Source organism: Nycticebus coucang, chromosome 22, assembly GCF_027406575.1.
Source record: "Nycticebus coucang isolate mNycCou1 chromosome 22, mNycCou1.pri, whole genome shotgun sequence".
Lineage (NCBI taxonomy): Eukaryota > Metazoa > Chordata > Mammalia > Primates > Lorisidae > Nycticebus > Nycticebus coucang.
The window spans coordinates 19,341,980-19,365,246 of NC_069801.1; the positions used below are offsets into that span (position 1 = coordinate 19,341,980).

Genomic DNA, 23,267 nt, shown 5'->3' on the forward strand with positions numbered 1-23,267 from the left:
GATAACAGAACATGGGTATTGGGTATATGGGACTCACTATAGTATTAGTCCTCTTTAGAATGTGTTTGAAATTTCCATAAAACATTCAGTGTTCGTGGACTGGCAGCATGTATACACAAATATACGCATGTACATACAAATACTTATTTTAAATGATATTCTAATTCAAAGCATTTTATTGGTTGTTAAAAAAGAAACTGTACATGGTCAATACTCAGGGAAGGACAGCTCTACTATTCCCCGAATGTGGCCCTAAGCAGCCCCACCTCCGGTAGCCTCTGCCATCTCCCTCATGCCCACATCCCTTGGCTTCAGAGTCCACAACTGGAAGTGGTTCCTTTGCCTAGACGTTGTCAAATTCAAAATTCAAAGCAGCATGATTTCATTTGTTGAATGTTGCCAGCAATCTTAAGCCCAAAATGTTTCAAAGACTAAAGTCACACATATTTAAAATACTTAGAAAAATAATACAATCAAAATCTATACAAAGTAGTTTTTTACAAAACAACTTCACTACAAGAAATACATCTTATATCCAAGCACAAAAATGTTGAAATATATATGTTTAAGAAACAATGTTTTTATTTCTAAATGCTGAGTCAGAAGGCATAAACCAACTTCTGGTTTACTGATAAAATTTCAAAAAGAACTTGAATTTGCTAGAAGAAATTTTCACTCCATCAAGCTTTGCTAAACAGTTCTTGAAAGGATTAGACAGCTGTTCCTCTTTCCAAATTCTGTTTAATTTCAGCAGTATACTTCCCATAGAATCTTTCGGCTTTCTTGTTAAACTTGGCATTCCTTTCATTAATGTAGTCAATATCCGCATCATCATTATACGGACGTCTTCGGCTGTATTTGTCTCGTTTTTCAATCCTGGGGTAGAAGAAAATTATTTACAAAATTCAGGAGACCAAGGCAGGTGGATTACTTGAGCTCAGGAGTTTAATACAAGCCTGACCAAGAGCAAGATCCCATCTCTACTAAAAATATCTAGATGTTGTGGTGAGCACCTGTAGTCACAGCTACTCAGAAGGCTGAGGCAGGAGGATTGCTTGAGCCCAAAAGTGTAAGGTTGCTGTGAGCTATGATGCAACAGCACTCTACCCAGGGTAAATATATAAATAAATAAAAATTGAATTCAAAACTGCCCTTTTTTGGCAGCGCCTGTGGCTCAACAGAGTAGGGTGCCGGTCCCATATGCCGGAATGGTGGGTTCCAACACAGCCCTGGCCAAAAACTGCCCTTTCTTTTTTTTTTTTTTTTTGTAGAGACAGAGTCTCACTGTACCGCCCTCGGGTAGAGTGCTGTGGCGTCACACGGCTCACAGCAACCTCTAACTCTTGGGCTTACGCGATTCTCTTGCCTCAGCTTCCCGAGCAGCTGGGACTACAGGCGCCCGCCACAACGCCCAGCTATTTTGTTGTTGTTGTTGTTGCAGTTTGGCCGGGGCTGGGTTTGAACCCGCCACCCTTGGCATATGGGGCCAGCGCCCTACTCACTGAGCCACAGGCGCCGCCCTGCCCTTTCTATCTTAATAAAACATGGACAGTTAAAAATAGAATCAGCACATTTAGAATACACTTTAGAAAGAATAAAAAGCAAGCCTAGTTTTCAAAAAGTTCAAGCTGAAACTTAATTAATAGTACAATGTGGGATATGAACTGTGAAATCAGTAAACACAGACATCTTCAAAATGCTTCCGAAACTGCAATAATACGTTGTCAGAAACTCAAAACATGAAATATTACTTAAAAGAAGATAATTGTCACAATACTAATTACGTACAGCATGTGCCAGACACTATTCTCAATAGCTTACATGTATTAACTCCTAATATATATATATATTCATTCTGCACTACCTAATATTCACCTCTACCAGAATTAAGAAACACAAACATAAGTGAGGAACATTTACTAGTACATTCCTATTTCTTCAAATCAAATAGTAGTGTCTGTAGAAGAAAAAGTCCTAAAAAAAAATAAGTCCTTAAAGAATAATTATCTTTAGATCTTTCCCCTTCAATTGTAAAAATTCAATTTCACCAATATTTTGCATCTCCATTCCAAATCATATAGCCTCAATCCATACTTGCTATCGATCCCCAAAACCACCAGGTCATAAATGAGTAACTATAATTTCTTTGTATTCAATTCATTCTAAGCACATTAGACTTAGGTACGCATTTTAAGTCCATTTTGTCACCAAGTATTTAAAATTACAGGCTGGGGCGGCGCCTGTGGCTCAGTCGGTGAGACGCCGGCCCCGGCCAAAATGCAACCAAAAAATAGCCGGGCGTTGTGGCGGGCGCCTGTAGTCCCAGCTACTCGGGAAGCTGAGGAAAGAGAATCGCTTAAGCCCAGGAGTTGGAGGTTGCTGTGAGCTGTGTGAGGCCACGGCACTCTACCGAGGGCCATAAAGTGAGACTCTGTCTCTACAAAAAAAAATAAAATAAAAATAAAATAAAATAAAATTACAGGCTGCACCACTGAGCACTTACTGTTTTTCCAGATCTATGACCATCCTATCAATTTCCTCTGTGGAAGGTACGTGCGTTCCATGAAGAAGACTGTTGGAAGTTGGGAAAAACTCTTCTCCACTAAAAGGACAGCAAAATGAACTTATGGTAGCACTACAAGTACTCTATTTTCAAATTTCATACATTCATAAAGACGTAAAATATATACTTTACCTCTTATATATAAATATATACTTTATTAATGTGGGAATCCTACATTAATATTTTTCTTTACAACACACACACATGCCAAGCACAGGCGCTCACACCTGTAATCTCATCACTTTGGGAGGCCAAAGCAGGAGAATCACTTGAGCCCAGGTGAGACCTTCCTAGGCAACATAGTGAAACCCCATCTCTAAAAAATAAAATAGGCTCGCACCTATAATGTTAGCACTCTGGGAGGCCGAGGTGATAGGATCGCCTGATCTCAGGAGTTCAAGACCAGCTTGAGCAAGAGTGAGACCCTGTCTCTACTAAAAATATCCATGGGCTATGGCAGGTGCCTACAGTCTCAGGTACTCTAAAGGCTAAGGCAGTAGGATTGCTTGGATTGCTTAAGCCCAGGAGTTTAAGGTTGCTACAAGCTAGGCTGATGTCACAGCACTCTAGCCTGGGGCAACAGAGTGAGACTCTGTCTCAAAAAATAAATTAATTAGGCTTGGCGTCTATAGATCAGCGGCTAGGGCCACTAGCCACATACACCAGGGCTGGTGGGTTCAAACCTGGCCCGGGCCTGCCAAACAACAATGACAAGTACAACAACAACAAAATAACTAGGCGTTGTGGCAGGTGCCTGTAGTCCCACCTACTTGGGAGGCTGAGGCAAGAGAATCGCTTAAGCCCAAGAGTTTGAGGTTGCTGTGAGCTGTGATACCACAGCACTCTACCCAGGGTGACATAGTGAGACTTTGTCTCAAAAAAATACTAATAATAATTAATTAATTAAAATAAAATGAAATAAAAATTGGCAGTAGTTCCAGCTACTTGGAAGGCTGAGGCGAGAGGATCACTTGAGCAAGTTCAAGGAGTTCATGGTTATAATGAACTATGATTGTACCACTGCAGCCTAGGCAACAGAGCAAGACCCTGTCTGAAAGAAAAAAATATATACAGAATTGGAAGAGACCTAAGAAATCACCAGCTCCAATATCTTCATTCTACAGATTAAAGAGGCAACAGCCAGCAGTTAAATGACTTACCAAAGATGGCAAAGCATAGAGCTTCTCCCTCTGCACTTCAAACACAACACTACAGTTAAGTAGTCGTGACAGAGATTGGATGGCCCATAAAGCCTAAAATATTTACTATCTGGTCCTTCACAAAAAAAGCTCACTGACTGTTCTGTGAAGGCACTAAAGCATTCTGCCCCCTAAAATATTAATACCACCTAAGTAACTATGATGACCCCAGTCCTACTCAGTATTAGAATTGCCCAGGTAGAAAGAAAACACCCCCCCCCCAAAAAAGGAAAGAAAACCCAAGTGATTAACTTAATTGCTGTGTATTGAGACCATTCTTAGACAGCTGCTGCTAACCTACACCTCAGTATTGAAGCATTTGTATTAATGCACGTGCATATGTTTGTGTCTGTGTATATACATGCATATATATAGGTGTGTATACGTACATATACACACACACAAAAAAAGTATATAACCACATTGTCTCAGGATGAAAAAACAACTTACTGTTTTTCTCTCTGTCTCTCATATGCTTCCATGTCAGGTTTGATCTGCTTGGTCAACCGATGATACTGGCGTAACTGGGCAGCCGCATAATCTAAAAATAAAATAAGGATCAGAGATGATACATTTCCTTGCTTGGACATTACTATTAAGAAAAAAATCAAGGCTGGACGTCCGTAGCTCAGTGGTTAGGGCGCTGGCCATGTGCATCAGGGCCGGTGGGTTTGAACCTGGCTGGCTGGGCCTGCTAAACAAAAGAAAATGAGCACAAGGGCCACATCTTTTCCTAAAGCCAGAAACACTCAAGGCAATTGCTTATCTAACATCCTATTCAATAAAGTTCAATAAAGGTCAATTTTACCTGAAAATCCCAGATCAGGGTTTTTCCTCCTCTTTTTCCTCTCCCATCTTTCTGCGTCTTCTGCACTGATTTCCAGCAACTTAACTTTCTCATAGTCTTCCCCTCTTGCTGCACATTCCTAAAAAGAAGCGAGAAGCTGATACCTACAATTATGATAAATTATTTATTTTAAATCAAGAAAGATCCAATAAAGATATCAAACAACATTTAAAAAATGATTAATATTTTTGGTAGCACCCATAGCTCAGTGGGTATGGTGCCGGCCATGACCACCACGGCTGGCGGGTTCAAACTCAGCCTGGGCTAGCTAAAGCAATAATGACAACTGCAACAAAAAAATAGCTGGGCACTGTGGCGGGCGCCTGGAGTCCCAGCTACTTGGAAGGCTGAGGCAAGAGAATCACTTAAGCCCAAGAGTATGAGGTTGCTGTGAGCTGTGACGCCACAGCATTCTACCAAGGGCGATATAATGAGACTCTGTCTCAAAAAAAAAAAGAAAAAGAATATTTTAAGGAAATCTGAGAATCTTCTATGTTAAATAAGAAGTGAGCATCTGAGCTGGGCACAGTAGTTCATGCTTGTAATCCCAGCCCTATGGGAGGCCCAAATGGGAACCAATTGAAGCCAGGAGTTTCAAACTAGCCAGGGCAACATACCAAAACAAAAACCAGAAAAATTAGCCAGGAGTAGTGGCACATGCCAGTAGTCCCAGATACTTGGGAGACTGAAGTGGGAGGATTGCTTGAGCCCAGGAGTTTGAGGATATAGTGAATTATGATTACATTCCAGCCTGGGCCACAGAGTGAGATCCTATCTCAAAAAAAAAAAAAAAGGAAGGCATATATATTTATTAAGTGTATATCAGGTCCTGATTTAAATAAATACTTTACATGCATTAACTCATTTAACTCACAATTAACTCAAATAATTATCAGTACAGTCCCTATTTTATAGATAAGAAAAGAGAAGTACAGAGTTTAAATACCTGACCCAAGTAGAGTGAACAACATCTGTGTAACCCCACGCTGTACTGTCTTACTACAACAGAACTCATGAATAACCACTTAAGATAACAGAGAACTTCCTAACCTTTTTCTTTTCTTCTTCCTGCAGTTCCCATTCCAAACGGGCTTTTTTGGCTTCCCAGTTTGCAGGTAACTTAAGTCTTTTATCTTCTTCCACAACTTCCTGGTGATTTAATTTACGAGCTTCATTCTAAAATCATAACATAAAAAGTATGGCAGCAAAAACAGGAAAATAAATCCTAGATCTTGTCTTCTTTCCAGAGGGTCACATAGGGTACATTAACAAGATGACCCATTCTATCCGAAAAGCAACAGAGATTCCCTATTTAACAAATGGTGCTGGGTGAACTGGCTGGCAACCTGTAGAAGACTGAAAGTAGACACACACCTTTCACCATTAACTAGACTCTCACTGGATTAAAGATTTAAACTTAAGACATGAGACTATAAAAATACTAGAAGAGAGTGCAAGGAAAACCCTTAAGAAATCAGTCTGGGCGAGTATTTTATGAAGAGGACCCCCTGGGCAATTGAAGCAGCTTCAAAAATACACTACTGGGAACTGATCAAACTAAAAAGCTTCTGCACAGCAAAGAACACAGTAAGTAAAGCAGGCAGACAGCCCTCAGAATGGGAGAAGATATTTGCAGATTATGTCTCCGACAAAGGTTTAATAACCAGAATCCACAGAGAACTCAAACATATAAGCAAGAGAAGAACAAGTGATCCCATCGCAGGCTGGGCAAGGGACTTCAAGAGAATCTTCTCTGAAGAAGACAGGCGCACGGCCTACAGACATGTGAAAAAATGTTCATCATCTTTAATCATCAGAGAAATGCAAATCAAAACTACCTTTAGATACCATCTAACTCCAGTAAGATTAGCCCATATCACAAAATCCCAAGACCAGAGATGTTGGCATGGATGTGGAGAAAAGGGAACACTTCTGCACTGCTGGTGGGAATGCAAATTAATACATTCCTTTTGGAAGGATGTTTGGAGAACACTTAGATATCTAAAAATAGACCTGCCAGTCAATCCTGTAATTCCTCTACTAGGTATATACCCAGAAGACCAAAAATCACATTACAACAAAGATATTTGCACCAGAATGTTTATTGCAGCCCAATTCACAATTGCTAAGTCATGGAAAAAAGCCCAAGTGCCCATCGATCCACGAATGGATTAATAAACTGTGGTATATGTACACCATAGAATATTATGCAGCCTTAAAGAAAGATGGAGACTTTACCTCGTTCATGTTTACATGGATGGAGCTGGAACATATTCTTCTTAGTAAAGTATCTCAAGAACGGAAGAAAAAGCATCCAATGTACTCAGCCCTACTATGAAACTAATTTTTGTCTTTCATATGAAAGCTATAACCCAGGTATAACCTAAGAATATGGGAATGGGGAGAGGGAGGGGAGGGAGGGGGGAGGATGGGTGGAGGGAGGGTGGTAGGTGGAATTACATCTGCAGTGCATCTTACAAGGGTACATGTGAAATTTAGTAAATGTAGAATATAATTGTCTTAACACAATAACTAAGAAAATGCCAGGAAGGCTATATTAACCAGTGTGATGAAAATGTGTCAAACTGTTTATAAAACCAATGTATGGTGCCCCATGATCGCATTAATATACACAGCAATGATTTAATACTAATAAAAAAAAAAAAAAGCAACAGAGAACCCTCAAAGGATTTTAAGCAAGGGAACAGCCTAATAAGGTTTGAGTTTGTATACAGTCAAGAAAAAGGTGTTATTAATTAATATTAATTATTATTACCTCTGTTTAGCTGTATGGTCCCTTTGGGTTGGATGGGAATAAGGTTTTGAAAAGTAGGGGAGCCATCCTACAACAGCACTTGAGTAGATTTTAGATGGCATCAAATAAAATGAAAGCATATGATGTGAAAGGTATTTTACTTTCTATTTTCTTTTAATCCTGATTAATTCAAGGAAAAAAACCTCAATTTGGGACTGGGGTTTTAACTCCTATCTTAATATCTCTAACTCTTTACAAGTTTCCACTCCTTTTTAAAGTATTTTAACAGTTTACATTATGACAAATGAAACTTACATTTTAAATACTAATTAACAATCTATTTTAAAATAAACTTAACTGCATAAAGCAAAATCAGTAAATCAACTAAAGGAAAACTTACACTGAATGTTTCTTAGGTCACAGACTGGTAGCAGTTCATCCAGAAGTTATATCTCCTAATTTCCAGACACCCTAGTGATCATTTCCAGTGATCTCTATGTAATCCCTCTAAGTAAATATTTAAGCATGTTTAAGTGTTCATTGCACTTTTTCTGGGCTTACTATTGAGATACTCCTCTCAACTACCATCCCTCATATATTCCTGGTTCTGGCAATGCCCTCTGGTTGATGACACAAAGAACATACCTACCAAATGGAGTTTGTTGCATTGAAGAAGAGAACAGATCATGGAGAACCATAGGCAATCCAGTGAGACAGTGCTAGGAAGGGCTAGCTCCAAGATTAGGGTTTGTATCAGATTTGGGGAGAGAGTTCAAGGCTCTGGATTGTACAGTCAAGTATCTTAAATTTGTATATAGAAAGTAAGAGTAATGAAATGAGATTACTGCTGTGTTTGGTAATAACAGACACTCCTGTTAGCCAGAAGAAAAGGATGTGTGGTTATTTCTGTGGTTTGAATGGTCTTCATGGTTTTGTCTCACTGTAACAGTCAGGGAGATGTTGGCGTTTTGTGAAACTTTGGCCCAGCTGTCACTCTATGCTGAAGTAGTCAGGAACGCTTTTTTCTCTCTCAGCTCCAACTGCAGCCAGCTGTCTGCTAGACTCTTATCCCTAATATGAATTCTCTTTCTTTGCACTTGTTCTCTCTGCTTGAATATCTCTTCCTCAGACACTTTTATTTGTCTAATATCACGTTCCCTTCCAAACAGTAATTTAAGTGTCACCTATTACGTCAGGCACTTGCTGGAGCCCCACAAACTGCATTAATCTCTCCACCTCTGCACTTCCACAGCACTTTGTTCCTATCTCTAGCATTGTATTTACCACAATAACTTCTGGCTATTAAATTGTGTCCTCTACTTCAGAACAAATGCCTTAATCATAAGCATCTTGTTCCCCATTGACTGACGAAACACTACACAACAACACTGTAGACCAGTGATTTTCTTTCTTTTTTTTTTTTTTTTGCAGTTTTTGGCCAGGGCTGGGTTTGAACCCGCCACCTCAGGCATATGGGGCCAGCACCCTACTCCTTTGTGCTACGGACACTGCCCCAGACCAGTGATTTTCAATCACATCTCACAGCACACTGGTGTACCCTGAAAATTTTTAAAGAACATTGATTAAATTATTTTCAGGAGAAGTTCAATGCACAGTAAGTATATTCTTTTTTGTTGTTGTTGTTTTTGAGACAGTTTCATTTGTTGCCCTCAGTAGAGTGCCGCAGTGTCATAGCTCACAGCAACCTCAAAGTCTTGGGCTCAAATGATTCTCTTGCCTCAGACTACCAAGTAGCTGGGACTGCAGGCGCCTGCCACAATGCCCGGCTATTTTTTTTTGTGGCAGTTGTCATTGTTGTTTAGCTGGCCTGGGCTGACTTCGAAGCCACCAGCCTGGTTGTATGCAGCCAGCGCCCTACTGACTGAGCTATGGGCACCACCTCCTCCATCTTCTTAATCAACTTAGACTATAGTAATTTCTCTAAATGCACACATTCTGCCATTCCAATGAGACAAAAATAGACTTATTTAGCCCACACTGTAATATAACAAATTTTTGTTTAACAAAAATACCTATATAAGACAAATATTTACATCTTATTTAACAAAAGTAAATACTCTTCTAAAACTCTTTAAAAATGCTACCTCTCAGCTTGGCGCCTATGGCTCAAGCAGCTAAGATGCCAGCCACATATACTTGAGCTGGTGGGTTCAAATCCAGCCTGGGCCCACCAACAACAATGACGGCTGCAACCAAAAAATAGCCAGGTGTTGTGGCGGCCGCCAGTAGTCCCAGCTACTTGGGAGGCAGAGGCAGAGGCAGAGGCAGGAGAATCACTTGAGCCCAGGAATTGGAGGTTGCTGTGAGCTGTGATGCCGTAGCACTCTACCCAGGGCAACAGCTTGAGGCTGTGTCTTAAAAAAAAAAAGAAAGAAAAGCTACCTCTCTTAGACATATAAACAAAAATATAACTTAAATAAATATAACATGTTACCATGACATGTTACCATGACAAAAGATCAAAAAATGTTTTCTTTACAACTAAAAACAATAACCCCAAATAACTCTTATGACAGCTTCATAAAACGTTATTTTAAATGCCAATCTTTAACATATCCAGGCCTCCTATATAAGCAGACAAGCACTGTCTTATACCTTTACATACCTCAAATTGATGAAAGCATGATTTCGCCTTTATAGATCTCAAACATACTCTTATATTCCAAATAATAACACTGACAAGGCCTACACTATTAAGACATCTTACATCTTGCCTGCCCCATATCCAAGACATACAACACTCACCAGACACATCCAATAGATACAACTTAGAAACTACATCTCCCCAATACCCACTATAATGACGTACAGCTGTTCAGTCCTATTAAATGTCTCCTTATCCCTTTTTATAATAGCTACTATGACTAACAATCTTAATATCCAAATTAGCCACTTAGTCTGTGCTATGGCAAGAATCTTAAATACTATTTCTCAAACTATAAATACTATTAATACAAAATGAAAACAAATTTTAAAAGTCTTTAAAAAATCAAACTACTCTGGACTTACTATTAAAACAGTATCTATGGATATCAAAATTTCAAAAATAACACTAATTTGTCAAATATCCAATTAATTAAAAAGCTATTAATAAAGTAGTCCATAACTCCAAAAAAATTCTTTTTGACACTAAAATACAAACACTATGATCCTAATTACCTGACATTAGCTAACTATACACAACAGTAACCATATTGGAGGAGGTCCTCCAGTTAGACCTCCTAATATGTTACCACATATGTTACTATATAAAAGAATGTAACTACTTTCATAGAGCTCTTTGCTCAATGTGTTGATTTTCAACTAAAATAATCTTTTTTTTTTTTTTTTTTGTAGAGACAGAGTCTCGCTTTATGGCCCTCGATAGAGTGCCATGGCATCACACAGCTCACAGCAACCTCCAACTCCTGTGCTTAAGCGATTCTCTTGCCTCAGTCTCCCGAGTAGCTGGGATTCCAGGCGCCCGCCACAACGCCCGGCTATTTTTTTGTTGCAGTTTGGCTGGGGCTGGGTCCGAACCCGCCACCCTCGGCATATGGGGCCGGCGCCCTACTCACTGAGCCATAGGCGTCGCCCTCAACTAAAATAATCTTACAATCCCAAAGTTAATACTTTAAGCCATAGCCATTATTTCTATATAGAACAAAAACAGAAATCCATAAATACAGACCTATAAACAGTAAGAGCAGGAAATGATGGTGGCCACGAAACAGCCATTATGTACAAGACATTAATACACAAACCCTGGTGAAGTAGAATAAACGTACATACCACCATCTAAAAATTGCTTATTCTCTCCAAGTACTGTCATAGATAAAACACTAAACTCCATGATACCTGTCAAAAACTCAAGACATTCTGTACATTCAATAAAAGGTTAACTGACAACATACTTTTAAAATATAGCCACCTTAGGCCTGGCAAGGTGGTTCATGCCTGTAACCCTAGCACTCTGGGAAGCCAAGGAGGGTGAATTGCTTGAGGTCAGGAGTTTTAAGACCTGCCTGAGCAAGAGCAAGACTCCATCTCTATCAACAAGAGAAAAAGCATCCAGGGGTTGTGGCAGGTGCTGGTAGTCCCAGCTACTCAGGAAGCTGAGGCAAGAGGATCACTTGAGCCCAAGAGTTTGAGGTTGCTGTGAGCTATGATGTAATAGCACTCTACCCAGGATGACAGACTGAGACTCTATCTCAAAAAAGAAAGAAAAATATATATAGCCACCTTAAAAGCAAGAAATATTCTGGCTTTATAATATATAAGGAAGAGATCTATTTAATATACTACTAATGGGCAGTGCCTGTGGCAGTGAGTAGGGCACCGGCCCCATATACCGAAGGTGGTGGGTTCAAACCTGGCCCCAGCCAAACTGCAACAAAAAAAATAGCCAGGCGTTGTGGCAGCCGCCTATAGTCCCAGCTTCTCAGGAGGCTGAGGCAAGAGAATCACCTAAGCCCAAGAGCTGGAGGTTGCTGTGAGCTGTGACGCCACAGCACTCTACCAACGGTGACAAAGTGAGACTGTCTCTAAAAAATATATATATGTATATATATACTCTAATTAACATTTCTAATACATACTTTTACTATAAAAATACAAAAATAGCAAAAAAATAACAAAAAGCAGCTCTTTAAAAGAATGTCTTCGGGTGGTGCCTGTGGGTCAGTGAGTAGGACGCCAGCCCCATGTACCAAGAGTGGCGGGTTCGAACCCAGCCTCGGCCAACTTCAATTTAAAAAAAAGAAAAATAGCCGGGTGTTGTGGCAGGCGCCTATAGTCCCAGCTACTTGGGAGGCTGAGGCAAGAGAATGAGCTGGAGGTTGCTGTGAGCTGTGATGTCACAGCACTCTACCGAGGGCGACAAAGTAAAACTCTGCCTCTAAAAAAATAAAAATAAAACGATGTCTTCACTTTTCTCCAAAATTGCTGACTTTTCTATAAATAAAAGTGGAATTGTGGGCGGCGCCCATACTTCAGTGGGTAGGGCGCCGGCCACATACACGGAGGCTGGCAGGTTCGAACCCGACCCAGGCCAGCTAAAACAACAATGACAACTGCAACAACAACAACAAAATATAGCTGGGCGTTGTGGCGGGCACCTGTAGTCCCAGCTACTTGGGAGGCTTAGGCAAGAGAATCGCTTAAGCCCAAGAGTTGGAGGTTGCTGCGAGCTATGACGCCACAGCAGTATTCTACCCAGGGCGACAGCTTGAGACTCCATCTCAAAAGAAAAAAAAAAAAGTGGAATTGTTAATCTCTCATCCACTTCTTCGTCAAGTAAGTGACAAGCAGACAAACTCCTTAATCCGACAACAGTCCCACTATAAACGCGCACAGGCCTGGCCAGGAGTCGGACCTGAGCTGGCCTCGGAGACTACTCACTCGCTTCAAATGTAGCTCCCGGAATTTGCGCAGTCTCTGTTCGCGCTTCTGGGCGGCCAGCTCCTCAGCTGCCGTGAGGGACCCCTCCTCCGTGCTGTACACCTGCACCTGCAGCGAGTTGGACAGGCTTTAGGCGGGGCTGGCTCGGCTTCTCCCTCCAGTCTGGGCCTGGACCTGCACCGCCGGCCCAACCCCTACAGTGTCTGGCGCCTCCCTGGCCTGCCACCAGGCTTCGCCTCCACCTCTAGCCTTGCCTCTCCCTAGCCCTCCCCAACAAAAACCCCTGGTCAGGGCCACTCGTACTCACCTCCTCGGCTTCAGCCGCAGCCGCCATCACAACCCTTCTCTTCCTACTTCCGGCAACAAGCGAGAGCACTTCCGCCAACCTTTGGACCGTCCCACACAAATGAGCTACGATAAGCCCCGCCCCCACCGGACCAATCGCTACTCCTTTTACCAGTCAAATGTTTTCCTCCCGGCAGAATCTTGCGCAGCCGCAGAGGCCGCAGAGGCTAAAGCAGGAGGGTCTTGAGGCGAAGAGAAAAGGCTTGGGATTATCGCGAGAGAGGAGGGCTGGGAAGGTGTGGTCAGAGAGAGCCGAACAGAAAGTCAGCTACCCTGAGAGTGAAAACTGCTTTCCAATCACAACTTAGTCTCAAAGTCACCTCCTCCAAAGTAGGTCTTCCCTGAATGCCTCGTCTGAGGGTTAACACTATCATTGGTCAATCCTGTAAGAATTCCCGCATCAACATTGATAACTGGAAAAGAGCGGGGTCTGTTTCATCTTACTCACTCTTACGTGCCCAGTGGTGAAGCAATGCCAGAATTAACAACAGTACTGAGGTTATTGAGATAATTCAGGCTTCTTTCCCTCGCTTCCCTCTCCCCCAACACACAGAGGTCATTCAGTAAGGTGCTGGATCCAACAAGAACATGAGAAAGAAAAATCATGCACTAACAACTACTGATTAGACGTAAAAACGAAAAAATAATCCCCCAAAGGAAACGATATCTATGTATAAAATTTAAGTGGTAATACAAAATATAAAAACGGGGGTCGGGGCCTGTGGCTCAGTGAGTAGGACGCCGGCCCCATATACCGAGGGTGGAGGGTTCAAACCCAGCCCCGGCCGAACTGCAACAAAAAAATAGCCGAGCGTTGTGGCGGGCGCCTGTAGTCCCAGCTACTCGGGAGGCTGAGGCAAGAGAATCTCCTAAACCCAGGAGTTGAAAGTTGCTGTGAGCTGTGTGACGCCACGGCACTCTACCAAGAATGACAAAGAAGTGAGACTGTCTCTAAAAAAAACGGGGGGTGGGGGGGCGCCCGTGGCTCAAAGGAGTAGGGCGCCAGCCCCATATGCTGGAGGTGATGAGTTCAAACCCAGCCCTGGACCAAAACTGCAAAAAAGAAAAAAAAAAAGGTAATTGGTGGGGCCATACAAGGTGCATCTTACAAGGGTACATGTGAAATTTACTGAATGTAGAATATAAAAGTCTTAACACGATAGCTAAGAAAATGCCTTGAAGGCTATGTTAACCAGTTTGTTGAAAATAGTTCAAATTGTATATAAAACCAGCACATTGTACCCCATGATTGCATTAATGTACACAGCTATGACTTAATTAAAAAAAAAAATCAGGGCAGTGCCTATGGCTCAAAGGAGTAGGGTGCTGGCCTCAAATGCCAGAGGTGGCAGGTTCAAACCCAGCCCCGGCCAAAAATTGCAAAAAAAAAAAAAACCCACCAATTTGAAGTACACACAAAAATTAAATCTGAAAATGATGAAACTGAATAGGAGAAATGAAAGGGAAAAAAGATGAATAAATGATAGCAGATAACCTATTTTCTGGCTGGAAAATTTAGTATTATAAAAACAGTATCACAAGAGTATCTCAAATGAGTTTGTAAGTGCCATGTCATTCCCATCAGAATCTCAGTGGGTTGTCTTTGCTTTTTAGAAATGGAAATAAGGTGGCAAAAATCTAAAAATTCGACAGCATACTGTGTGGTAACACTGAAGAAACATGAATTCTACATATATTGCTGGTAAGACTAAAAATTGATCCAACTCCTAGAGAAGGCAATTCAGCAACAACTGTAAAAATTACAAAGATATTTACTCTTTGACTCTATCACAATTCTGGGAAATTATCCTACAGATGCAATTGCACATGTATAAAATGACCTATGTACAAGTATGTTCATTTCAGCTTTTTGGGAGGTGGGCCAGTAATAGCAAAAAAATTGGAACTGAAATATCTGTCAAAAGAAGACTGGTTGAATAAATTTTGGCACATTAAGTGAAACACTATCAAGCTGTGAAAAGGAATGGGGCAGTTCTCTGTATACTAATTTGGAAAGATATCCAGAATATACTAAGTAAAAAATCCACAGTGCAGAACTGTGTACACGGTATGCTGTATTTAGAGGGGCAGTAGACAAAGCAGCCATTTTCAGCCCTGTGCATCAGTGTGCTGGAAAACTTTTAGAGATCATTAATTAAATTATTTTTTGAACTTCAAAGCACTGTAAGTATTTTCCTTTTTTTTTAACTCTTTTTTTTTGCTCAAGATAATTTACATGTACCACAGAAGTTTAACTATAGGTTCAAATGTGCCATGAGAAAAATACTAAGGTAGAGTTAGGATTACAAAGAATATATTTTTATTTTTCACAAAGAACTCAGAAGGGCCGGGCAAGCAAATACACATATAAGTAATAATCTATTGGGGGGTGTAATAAAATATATATAATATTGAATCATGAATATAGTTCCAATTTTAAAACTAAAATATTAATTGTAAACAAGGTGCATGAGCTAATGCCTATAATCCCAGCACTTTGGGAGGATAAGGCAGGAGAGTTGCTTGAGGCCAGAAGTTCATACTAGTCTGGGCAACATGACAACATCCCAATCTCTATGAAAAATTTTAAGATTAATCAGCATGGTGGCTAGTGCTTGTAGTCCTAGATACTCACAAGGCTGAGCTGGAGGGATCACTTGAGCCTAGGAGGTAAGAGGTTAGAGTGAGCTATAATGATGCACTTTACTTGTCCAGGTGACAAAGTGAGACTGTCTCAAAAAAAACTTTTTTTTTAAGTTTGTATAGAAAAACTGAGAATAGCCAAGAGTACTCTTAATAAAAAAAAAAAAGTGAGGGCTCAGCGCCCATAGCTCAGTGGTTAGGGCGCCAGCCACAAACACTGGGGCTGGTGGCTTTGAATCTGGCCTGGGCCTGCTAAACAACAACAACAAAAAAAATAGCCGGGCATTGTGGTGGGCACCTGTAGCTCCAGCTACTTGGGAGACTGAGGCAAGAGAATCACTTAAGCCCAAGAGTGTGAGGTTGCTGTGAGCTGTGACACTGTGGCACAGTGGGAGCATGTAGATTCAGTGGGAACATGCTTTATAGAATAAATGGTGCTTGCATAATTGGCTGAAATGTGGAACAGTATCAGATACTTATCTCAGAATATGGAAAAATAATTATCACCAATCATCAGAAAATAAAAATTTAAATAATTATGTGTGGTTTTATGCCTCTCAGTTTGGCAAAAAACAGATTAATAAAATCAAATTATAAAGATTCCATACCTATGCACTTCTAAGAATTGCTGTGGGCTGGTGCCTGTAGCTCAGCAGCTAGGGCGCCAGTCACATACACTGGAGCTGACAGGTTCGAACCCAGCCCGGGCCTGCCAAACAACAATGACAACTACAGCCAAAAAATAGCCAGTTGTTGTGGTGAGCACCTGTAGTCCCAGCTACTTGGAAGGCTGAGGCAAGAGAATCACTTAAGCCCAAGAGTTGGAGGTTGTTGTGAACTGTGACACCAAGGCACTCTACCAGGCAATATAGTGAAAAAAAAAAAAAAAGAATTGCTGTTAAGGATCAGAATTGCTGCAAGTTTTATGAAAAGGTAATTAAAGGGTGGTGCCTGTGGCTCAGTGAGTAGGGCGTCAGTCCCATATACAGAGGGTGGCAGGTTCAAACCCGGCTCCGGCCAAACTGCAACCAAAAAATAGCCCAGGCGTTGTGGTGGGCGCCTGTAGTCCCAGCTATTCAGGAAGCTAAGGCAAGAGAATGGCTTAAGCCCAAGAGTAGCAAGATGTTTTCCCCAGTTTTTTAATGTTTATTGAACAGCTATTAGGTGCCAGCCCTTTTGATGGGGCCAGGTGGCATACAGAAGTGATCAAGGGAGGCTTGCCTCATAGATCATTGATTTGTTGCAGATGGTAACTAGGGAAGAGTAGTGCTTGAATCTTTCTTATTTACTGCTATCAAGAACCCTAGGTCTGGCTCAGCGCCAGACACATACACCAGAGCTGTTGGGTTTGAATCTAGCCCAGCCCACCAGACGACGACAGCTGCAACCAAAAACTAGCTGGGCGTTGTGGCAGGCGTCTGTGGTCCCAGCTACTTGGGAGGCAGAGGTAGGAGAATCACTTGAGGCCAGGACCTGAAGGTTGCCGTGAGCTGTGATGTCACAGCACTCTCTACCCAGGGCAACAGCTTGAGGCTGTCTCAGAAAAACAAAATAAAGGGAGGCGCCCGTGGCTCGGTGAGTAGGGCGCCAGTCCCATATACGGAGGCTGGTGGGTTCAAACCCAGCCCCGGCCGAACTGCAACAAAAAAAAAAAATAGCCGGGCGTTGTGGCGGGCGCCTGTAGTCCCAGCTGCTCAGGAGGCTGAGGCAAGAGAATCACATAAGCCCAAGAGCTGGAGGTTGCTGTGAGCTGTGTGACGCCACAGCACTCTACCGAGGGCAGTAAAGTGAGACTCTGTCTCTACAAAAAAATAAAATAAAATAAATAAAAAAAAGTAAAAAACCTAGAACCCTAAGTCTTTTCTCTGCTACGGGCCTGTGATTGTTAATCTCCTAGTTTTGAATTGGTATCAAGTACATACTTGTTTTTGCAATCTTGTGATACTTAGAAGAATGTTCTCTAAACCCATCCAGGTTGTTACAAACGATGCAAAATTTCCATCTTTTTTAGGAATAAATAGCATTCCATAGTGTATATATACCAGTTTATTGTCCATTCATGCTGTCACCCGGCACTTGGGTTGTTTGCAACATTCTAGCACAAATGTCCCTCAACAGTATAAAATCAATACAGGTTTAAGTGGGAGTGCAGGGAATCAATTGTGAACAAGATATAGACTCCATTTTCACAAATCTCACATTGTACTGTGAGGGTTGATAAACCGCAAGGCAGAGAATTAAAATAGGATGGATGTGATGGTGACTGTGGGCCTGCTTTGGATTGAGTAGTCAAAGCACTGAATTACAATGTTAGTCACCTGATGGGCACGTCATGTGCTTTGGGTTGCTTTCTCCTACTTGGTGGTTTCAGTCTATTTATCCCTCGACCTCTTTCTGTCCCATCACCACCCACCACCTTCCAAACCTCCCCAGCCTTTTCTGACTTCTTCCCAGCCTCTGGTCCTTCCATTCAATATGCTTAGCATGGGTATGGCCCAATCATAAACAGCTCAGGGCTGCGAAGGGCGGAGACTGATTCCCTGGACCAGAAGGCCACCAGCAAGGCGCGGTGGGGCCACCAGAAGGGAGCCTCAGGATCGCAAAAGTTATTTTCACTTATAGTTTTGAGGGGAAAGCGCTGCGATGGGAAGGTAGAGACTAAGGCTGAGACGATGAGTGGCAGTTGGTGGGGTCAGAAGCAGGGTTAGGGGCGTTTGCGGGTGGACAACACGATGCAAGCCGAGGACGTTGGGGGTTGGGTGGGTGAAGGAGGGCCTCCCGTCTGGCTTGTGGAGACCGACAGAGAGGTGGCCTGGGACTCCTGGGAGAAGCTGAACTAGTAGTCACACCTGAAACTGGTCCTTCTCACTGCAGATTCTGGTGGACGGCGCAGAGGAGGGATCCCTCACAGTTAGAACACCGCTCTTCATTGATCCATCCATTAATCCAATAAAGAACTGTATAACCATTCTCAAGTTAACTCTATTCTTTGGTTCATCTACGAAACAGAAACAATGATAAAGCAATACACACGTCATATGGTAGTTTGAAGACAGGTTAATGTGAGGAATTGGCTGCCCAGAGGTGCTAGCAGAAGACCGTAGTTCTGGAGCCCAGAGAGGACACCTGCCTTACCCTACTCATCTCATCTGTATCCTGTATGTAAGTAGATGTGTCTCCTGCTTCTGTCAGATGCTAGCATATTAAACCCAAGGAGGGTCTTGGGAACTCCCCAATAAAAACAAACTTGAGACTTGCAATTGGCATCTGAAGAGGTGGCAGTCTTGGACTGAGCTCTCAACCTGTGGGCTCTGACATTTATCTCCAGGTAGAGTATCAGAATTAAATTGGAAGACTCCCAGCTGGAGTCTGCTGAATTGCTTGCTTGTGGGATTTCCAGTGGAAATCCCTATACATTTGCTCACAGTAGTCCTGGTGAGAGCAGAGAAAAAGCAGTGTTTTCTCCTACTCAAGAGGTTACAGAGGCTAGTCGCTTAGATATTAAATGCTAGAATATGAGTACCCAAGTCAGAATCAGAACATGTGCCCTTTCCAACATCATTGTCACTTTAAAAATGTCCCTTAAAATGAAATCCTTCAGGTGTGAAACTTTGCTAAGGAGGATACCAACTGATCTTAATGGAGAGTGACCAGGTTAACCCACATTTTTAGTTACAATTTTAAAACCAGTCTTTGTTTTCTTGAATTTTGCTGTTACCCAGGTGGGTCTACCAATATCCTCAGGTCTCCATAGGGTACAAATGAACCTGCTGAGTACACTTTTAGAAGCACACATTACCCTACGAATAACTTTTTTTTTTTTTTTTTGCTCAAAATAGACCATATTTATTTTCTCTGCTTTACAGTTTCCTTGTGAAGACAAGGACTGGACTTGATCGTTCCTACCAAAGCTAATGGAATTCTTTTTAAACAATTTACAATACAGTTTAACTCAGGGCTAATGGCAGAGACACCCCTTTTAGTTCAATTGGAGGAAATGGAACAAAGTTCAGAGAGAGAGAGGTGCGTCCAACTCATGTGCCTCCCATGAGGAGCAGGCCTTGTGTTCAACTGACATCACTGAAAAACTGAACTCTAACAGTTTGCACAGGACCTGCTGGGTGGTGTGGGGAAGAGAAGGAAATTTAAAACATACAGGTTCTGCCATCGAGGAACCTACTCTGTAACTGGGGACACAAGACCTACACTAATTTAAAGTCGATGATGTGTCACAATGAGACTAAGGAGCCCATAAAACTGAAGAAGTCTCTGAGCTTAATGAATCCAGGAAGACTTCCTGGAAGAAGTGGGACCTGAGCAGGACCCCTAGGAGTGGAGAGAGCTGGTGAGTACTAGTGAACCTGTAAAGAATCAACAGCTCGGGCGGCGCCTGTGGCTCAGTCGGTAAGGCGCCGGCCCCATATACCGAGGGTGGCGGGTTCAAACCCGGCCCCGGCCAAACTGCAACCAAAAAATAGCCGGGCGTTGTGGCGGGCGCCTGTAGTCCCAGCTACTTGGGAGGCTGAGGCAAGAGAATCGCTTAAGCCCAGGAGTTGGAGGTTGCTGTGAGCTGTGTGAGGCCATGGCACTCTACTGAGGGCCATAAAGTGAGACTCTGTCTCTACAAAAAAAAAAAAAAAAAAAAGAATCAACAGCTCTTCAACAAGGAAAAACTTAAGAAAACCAAAGAGTTTCCCTCTTCTCTTTTTCCCCTTTGAATAACTCATTTTTTTTTTATTCTAGAGAAGTATTTTAATGTAAATGTCATGTACACTGGCTTTAGTTAGCATTTGTGGAACTTAATTACTCTATATACTCACAGCTGTTTACATTTTCAAGGCTTGTGTGAGTAGGTCACAGTCCAAACTAATAGCTTTGACAGAAGAAACCTAGCAATGCCCAACCCACTTCAAAGCCGGATTATCCAGAATTGGTATGGCTGCATCGTTAGGCAAAAGTAGATATGGACTCATACATTACAAAGAAACTACTTCTCATTACTACAACTAATACAAAAACAATTTCTGATGTAACACTCTGAACAAACTCATTAAATTTTTTAAACAAATATAATGAATCTCAAGGACAGAGGGAAAGAAGTTCTGGGTATATACATTTTACTAGTATATTTGAGAGGGAAAAATGCACTCTACTTAGTGCCTTACATCCAACTCTTAAGTACAGCTAAAAAAACAAGTTTGGTGTGGTGGCTCACACCTGTAATTCTAGCACTCAGGGAGCTGATACAGGTGGATCGCCTGAGCTCAGGAGTTCAAGACCACCCTGAGCAAAAGTGAGACTCTGTCTCTGCTAGCCAGGGTTATGGGGGGCACCTGTAGTCCCAGCTATTCAGGAGGCTGAGGCCAGGGAATCTCTTGAGCCCAAGAGATTGCTGTGAGCTGTGACACCATAGCACTCTACCCAGGGTCAACAGAGTAAGACTCTGTCTCAAAAAAAAAAAAAAGAATAAGTTTGGCGAGGCGCCTGTGGCTCAAAGGAGTAGGGCAGTGGCCCCATATGCTGGAGGTGGTGTTTCAGCCCTGGCCTGAATAACTCATTTTTTAAGAGGCCTGTGGCTCAAGGAGGAGAGCGCCAGCCCCATATACCAGAGGTGGTGGATTCAAACCTGGCCCCGGCCAAAAAGAGTCTATGTCACCCTTGGTAGAGGGCAGTGGCATGACAGCTCACAACCCAAACTCTTGGGCTTAAGTGATTCTCTTACCTAAGCCTCCAGAGTAGCTGGGACTAGAGGCACCCACCACAATGCTGTTTTTGTGGTTTTTGCATTTGTCATTGTTTTAGCTGGCCCGGTCTGGGTTCGAACCCACCAGCCTGGGTGCACGTGGCTGGCACCCTACCTACTGAACTACGGGCACTGCCCAATAACTCATTCTTAATCTAGATGTGAAAGAAACATGTTTACCAAGAGTAGTTATCCTTTCTTCCAGGATATTCCATCTGTTCAAACCACAAGCTGCTAGCTTTAAAGAAGACAATGTGGACCAAGGCTATACACATGAGAACAGCAATTTTATGTCCAGGAATGTACATATCCAAGTCAGTTACCCTTCAAATTTTTCATGTTTTCACAAAAAACGGTCATCTTTCAAGTTGCTCTGTCCAAAATGTTCAAGATGGTGGCATAGAAAGTTCTAGGACGGAAATATCTGCACACAGGAACACGGTAAGTCATTAACCACATATAGCTTTTAAACTCTTTAGAATTGACTAGTGGGCGGCGCCTGTGGCTCAGTGAGTAGGGCCCTGGCCCCATATGCCGAGGGTGGCGGGTTCAAACCCAGCCCCGGCCAAACTGCAACAAAAAAATAGCTGGGCCTTGCTGGCGCCTATAGTCCCAGCTGCTTGGGAGGCTGAGGCAAGAGAATCGCGTAAGCCCAAGAGTTAGAAGTTGCTGTGAGCCATGTGACGCCACAGCACTCTACCTGAGGGCGGTACAGTGAGACTGTCTCTACCAAAAAAAAAAAAAAAAATTGACTAGTATAACCTGGGAACTGAAATTTTTAAATAACCATAAACCACTGGCTATTTTACTGTAAAGAGCAAATACTAGACAGCACAGCTTTAGTTAACATTAAGTCCCACTTGAAGACTGTGATGTGGTACCCCCAATTCCTAGCACAAGTGCCTAAAACCTTTCCTGAATCTAAGGGTAAGGAACCTCTTACTATTCACAAGCCCCTTTCAACTATACCTGAGTTTATGCTTATGCAGTGACTTGGGAGGATGAGGGCAAAACCAAGTGATCAGATGATTGGAACTTTTAGCCCAATCCTCCCCTGCAGGGAGGGGAAGGCAACTGAACATTGAGATTATTAACAATGATTAATGACTTAATCGTGCAAATATAATGGAGCCTCCGTAAACTCCCTAAAACTATAGGGTTCACAGCTCTGAGTTGGTGAACTTGCCCATGTGCCAGGAAGGTTTATCTGAAATGCCACAATAGGAATTCCCTTCTGGATTTAACTCCATTTACCTCTTTGTAATATAAATGGACAAAGGAATAGTGTGTCCCCCAGTTGTTAAACCTTTATAGGAAAATTATCAAACCTGGAGATACAGGGGAGCCTCAGATTTGCAAAGTCAAACTAAAGTGTAACATGGTGACTCCCTGCAGAACACACTCTTATGGGACTGAACCCTTAACCTACAGGAACTTCAGCTAATTTCAGAACTGAATTTCATCATAGGACACTCATTATGAACATAGTTGCTGAGACAATTGCGTGATATAGGGAAAACACATTTGGTGTCAGTATTGGAGTTTCTTTTAGAACATTTACCTATTAAGTAGAAAATCACTCTAAAAAGAATTAGGACTTTGTGCACAGCCTGCTCATCCATTCATTTTAATCATCTCTGGGTATTTGTCCTTTCCTGAGTAATCTATTTGGCCTCTAATATCCTGCCTACCACATTTTCCAGCTAATTTTTCCCTGCCTTTCAAAATCTATTAACTAAAATTTAAGCCGTTCAAGACGCTGGCAAAACAAA

The 23,267-nt window shown here is 42.1% G+C and overlaps 1 protein-coding gene across 1 annotated transcript; it reads right to left on the minus strand.

Moving 5' to 3' along the window:
• Positions 1-453: 453 nt before the first annotated feature.
• SYF2 (SYF2 pre-mRNA splicing factor) lies at positions 454-13,205 on the minus strand. Its single transcript, XM_053576335.1, has 7 exons — positions 13,072-13,205; positions 12,765-12,872; positions 5,660-5,785; positions 4,571-4,688; positions 4,213-4,303; positions 2,504-2,602; positions 454-876 (listed from the first exon to the last, which is right to left on the minus strand). The coding sequence occupies exons 1-7, from the start codon at positions 13,096-13,098 to the stop codon at positions 711-713; spliced, it is 735 nt and encodes a 244-aa protein (XP_053432310.1). The 5' UTR covers positions 13,099-13,205; the 3' UTR covers positions 454-710.
• Between the last annotated feature and the right edge of the window lie 10,062 nt (positions 13,206-23,267).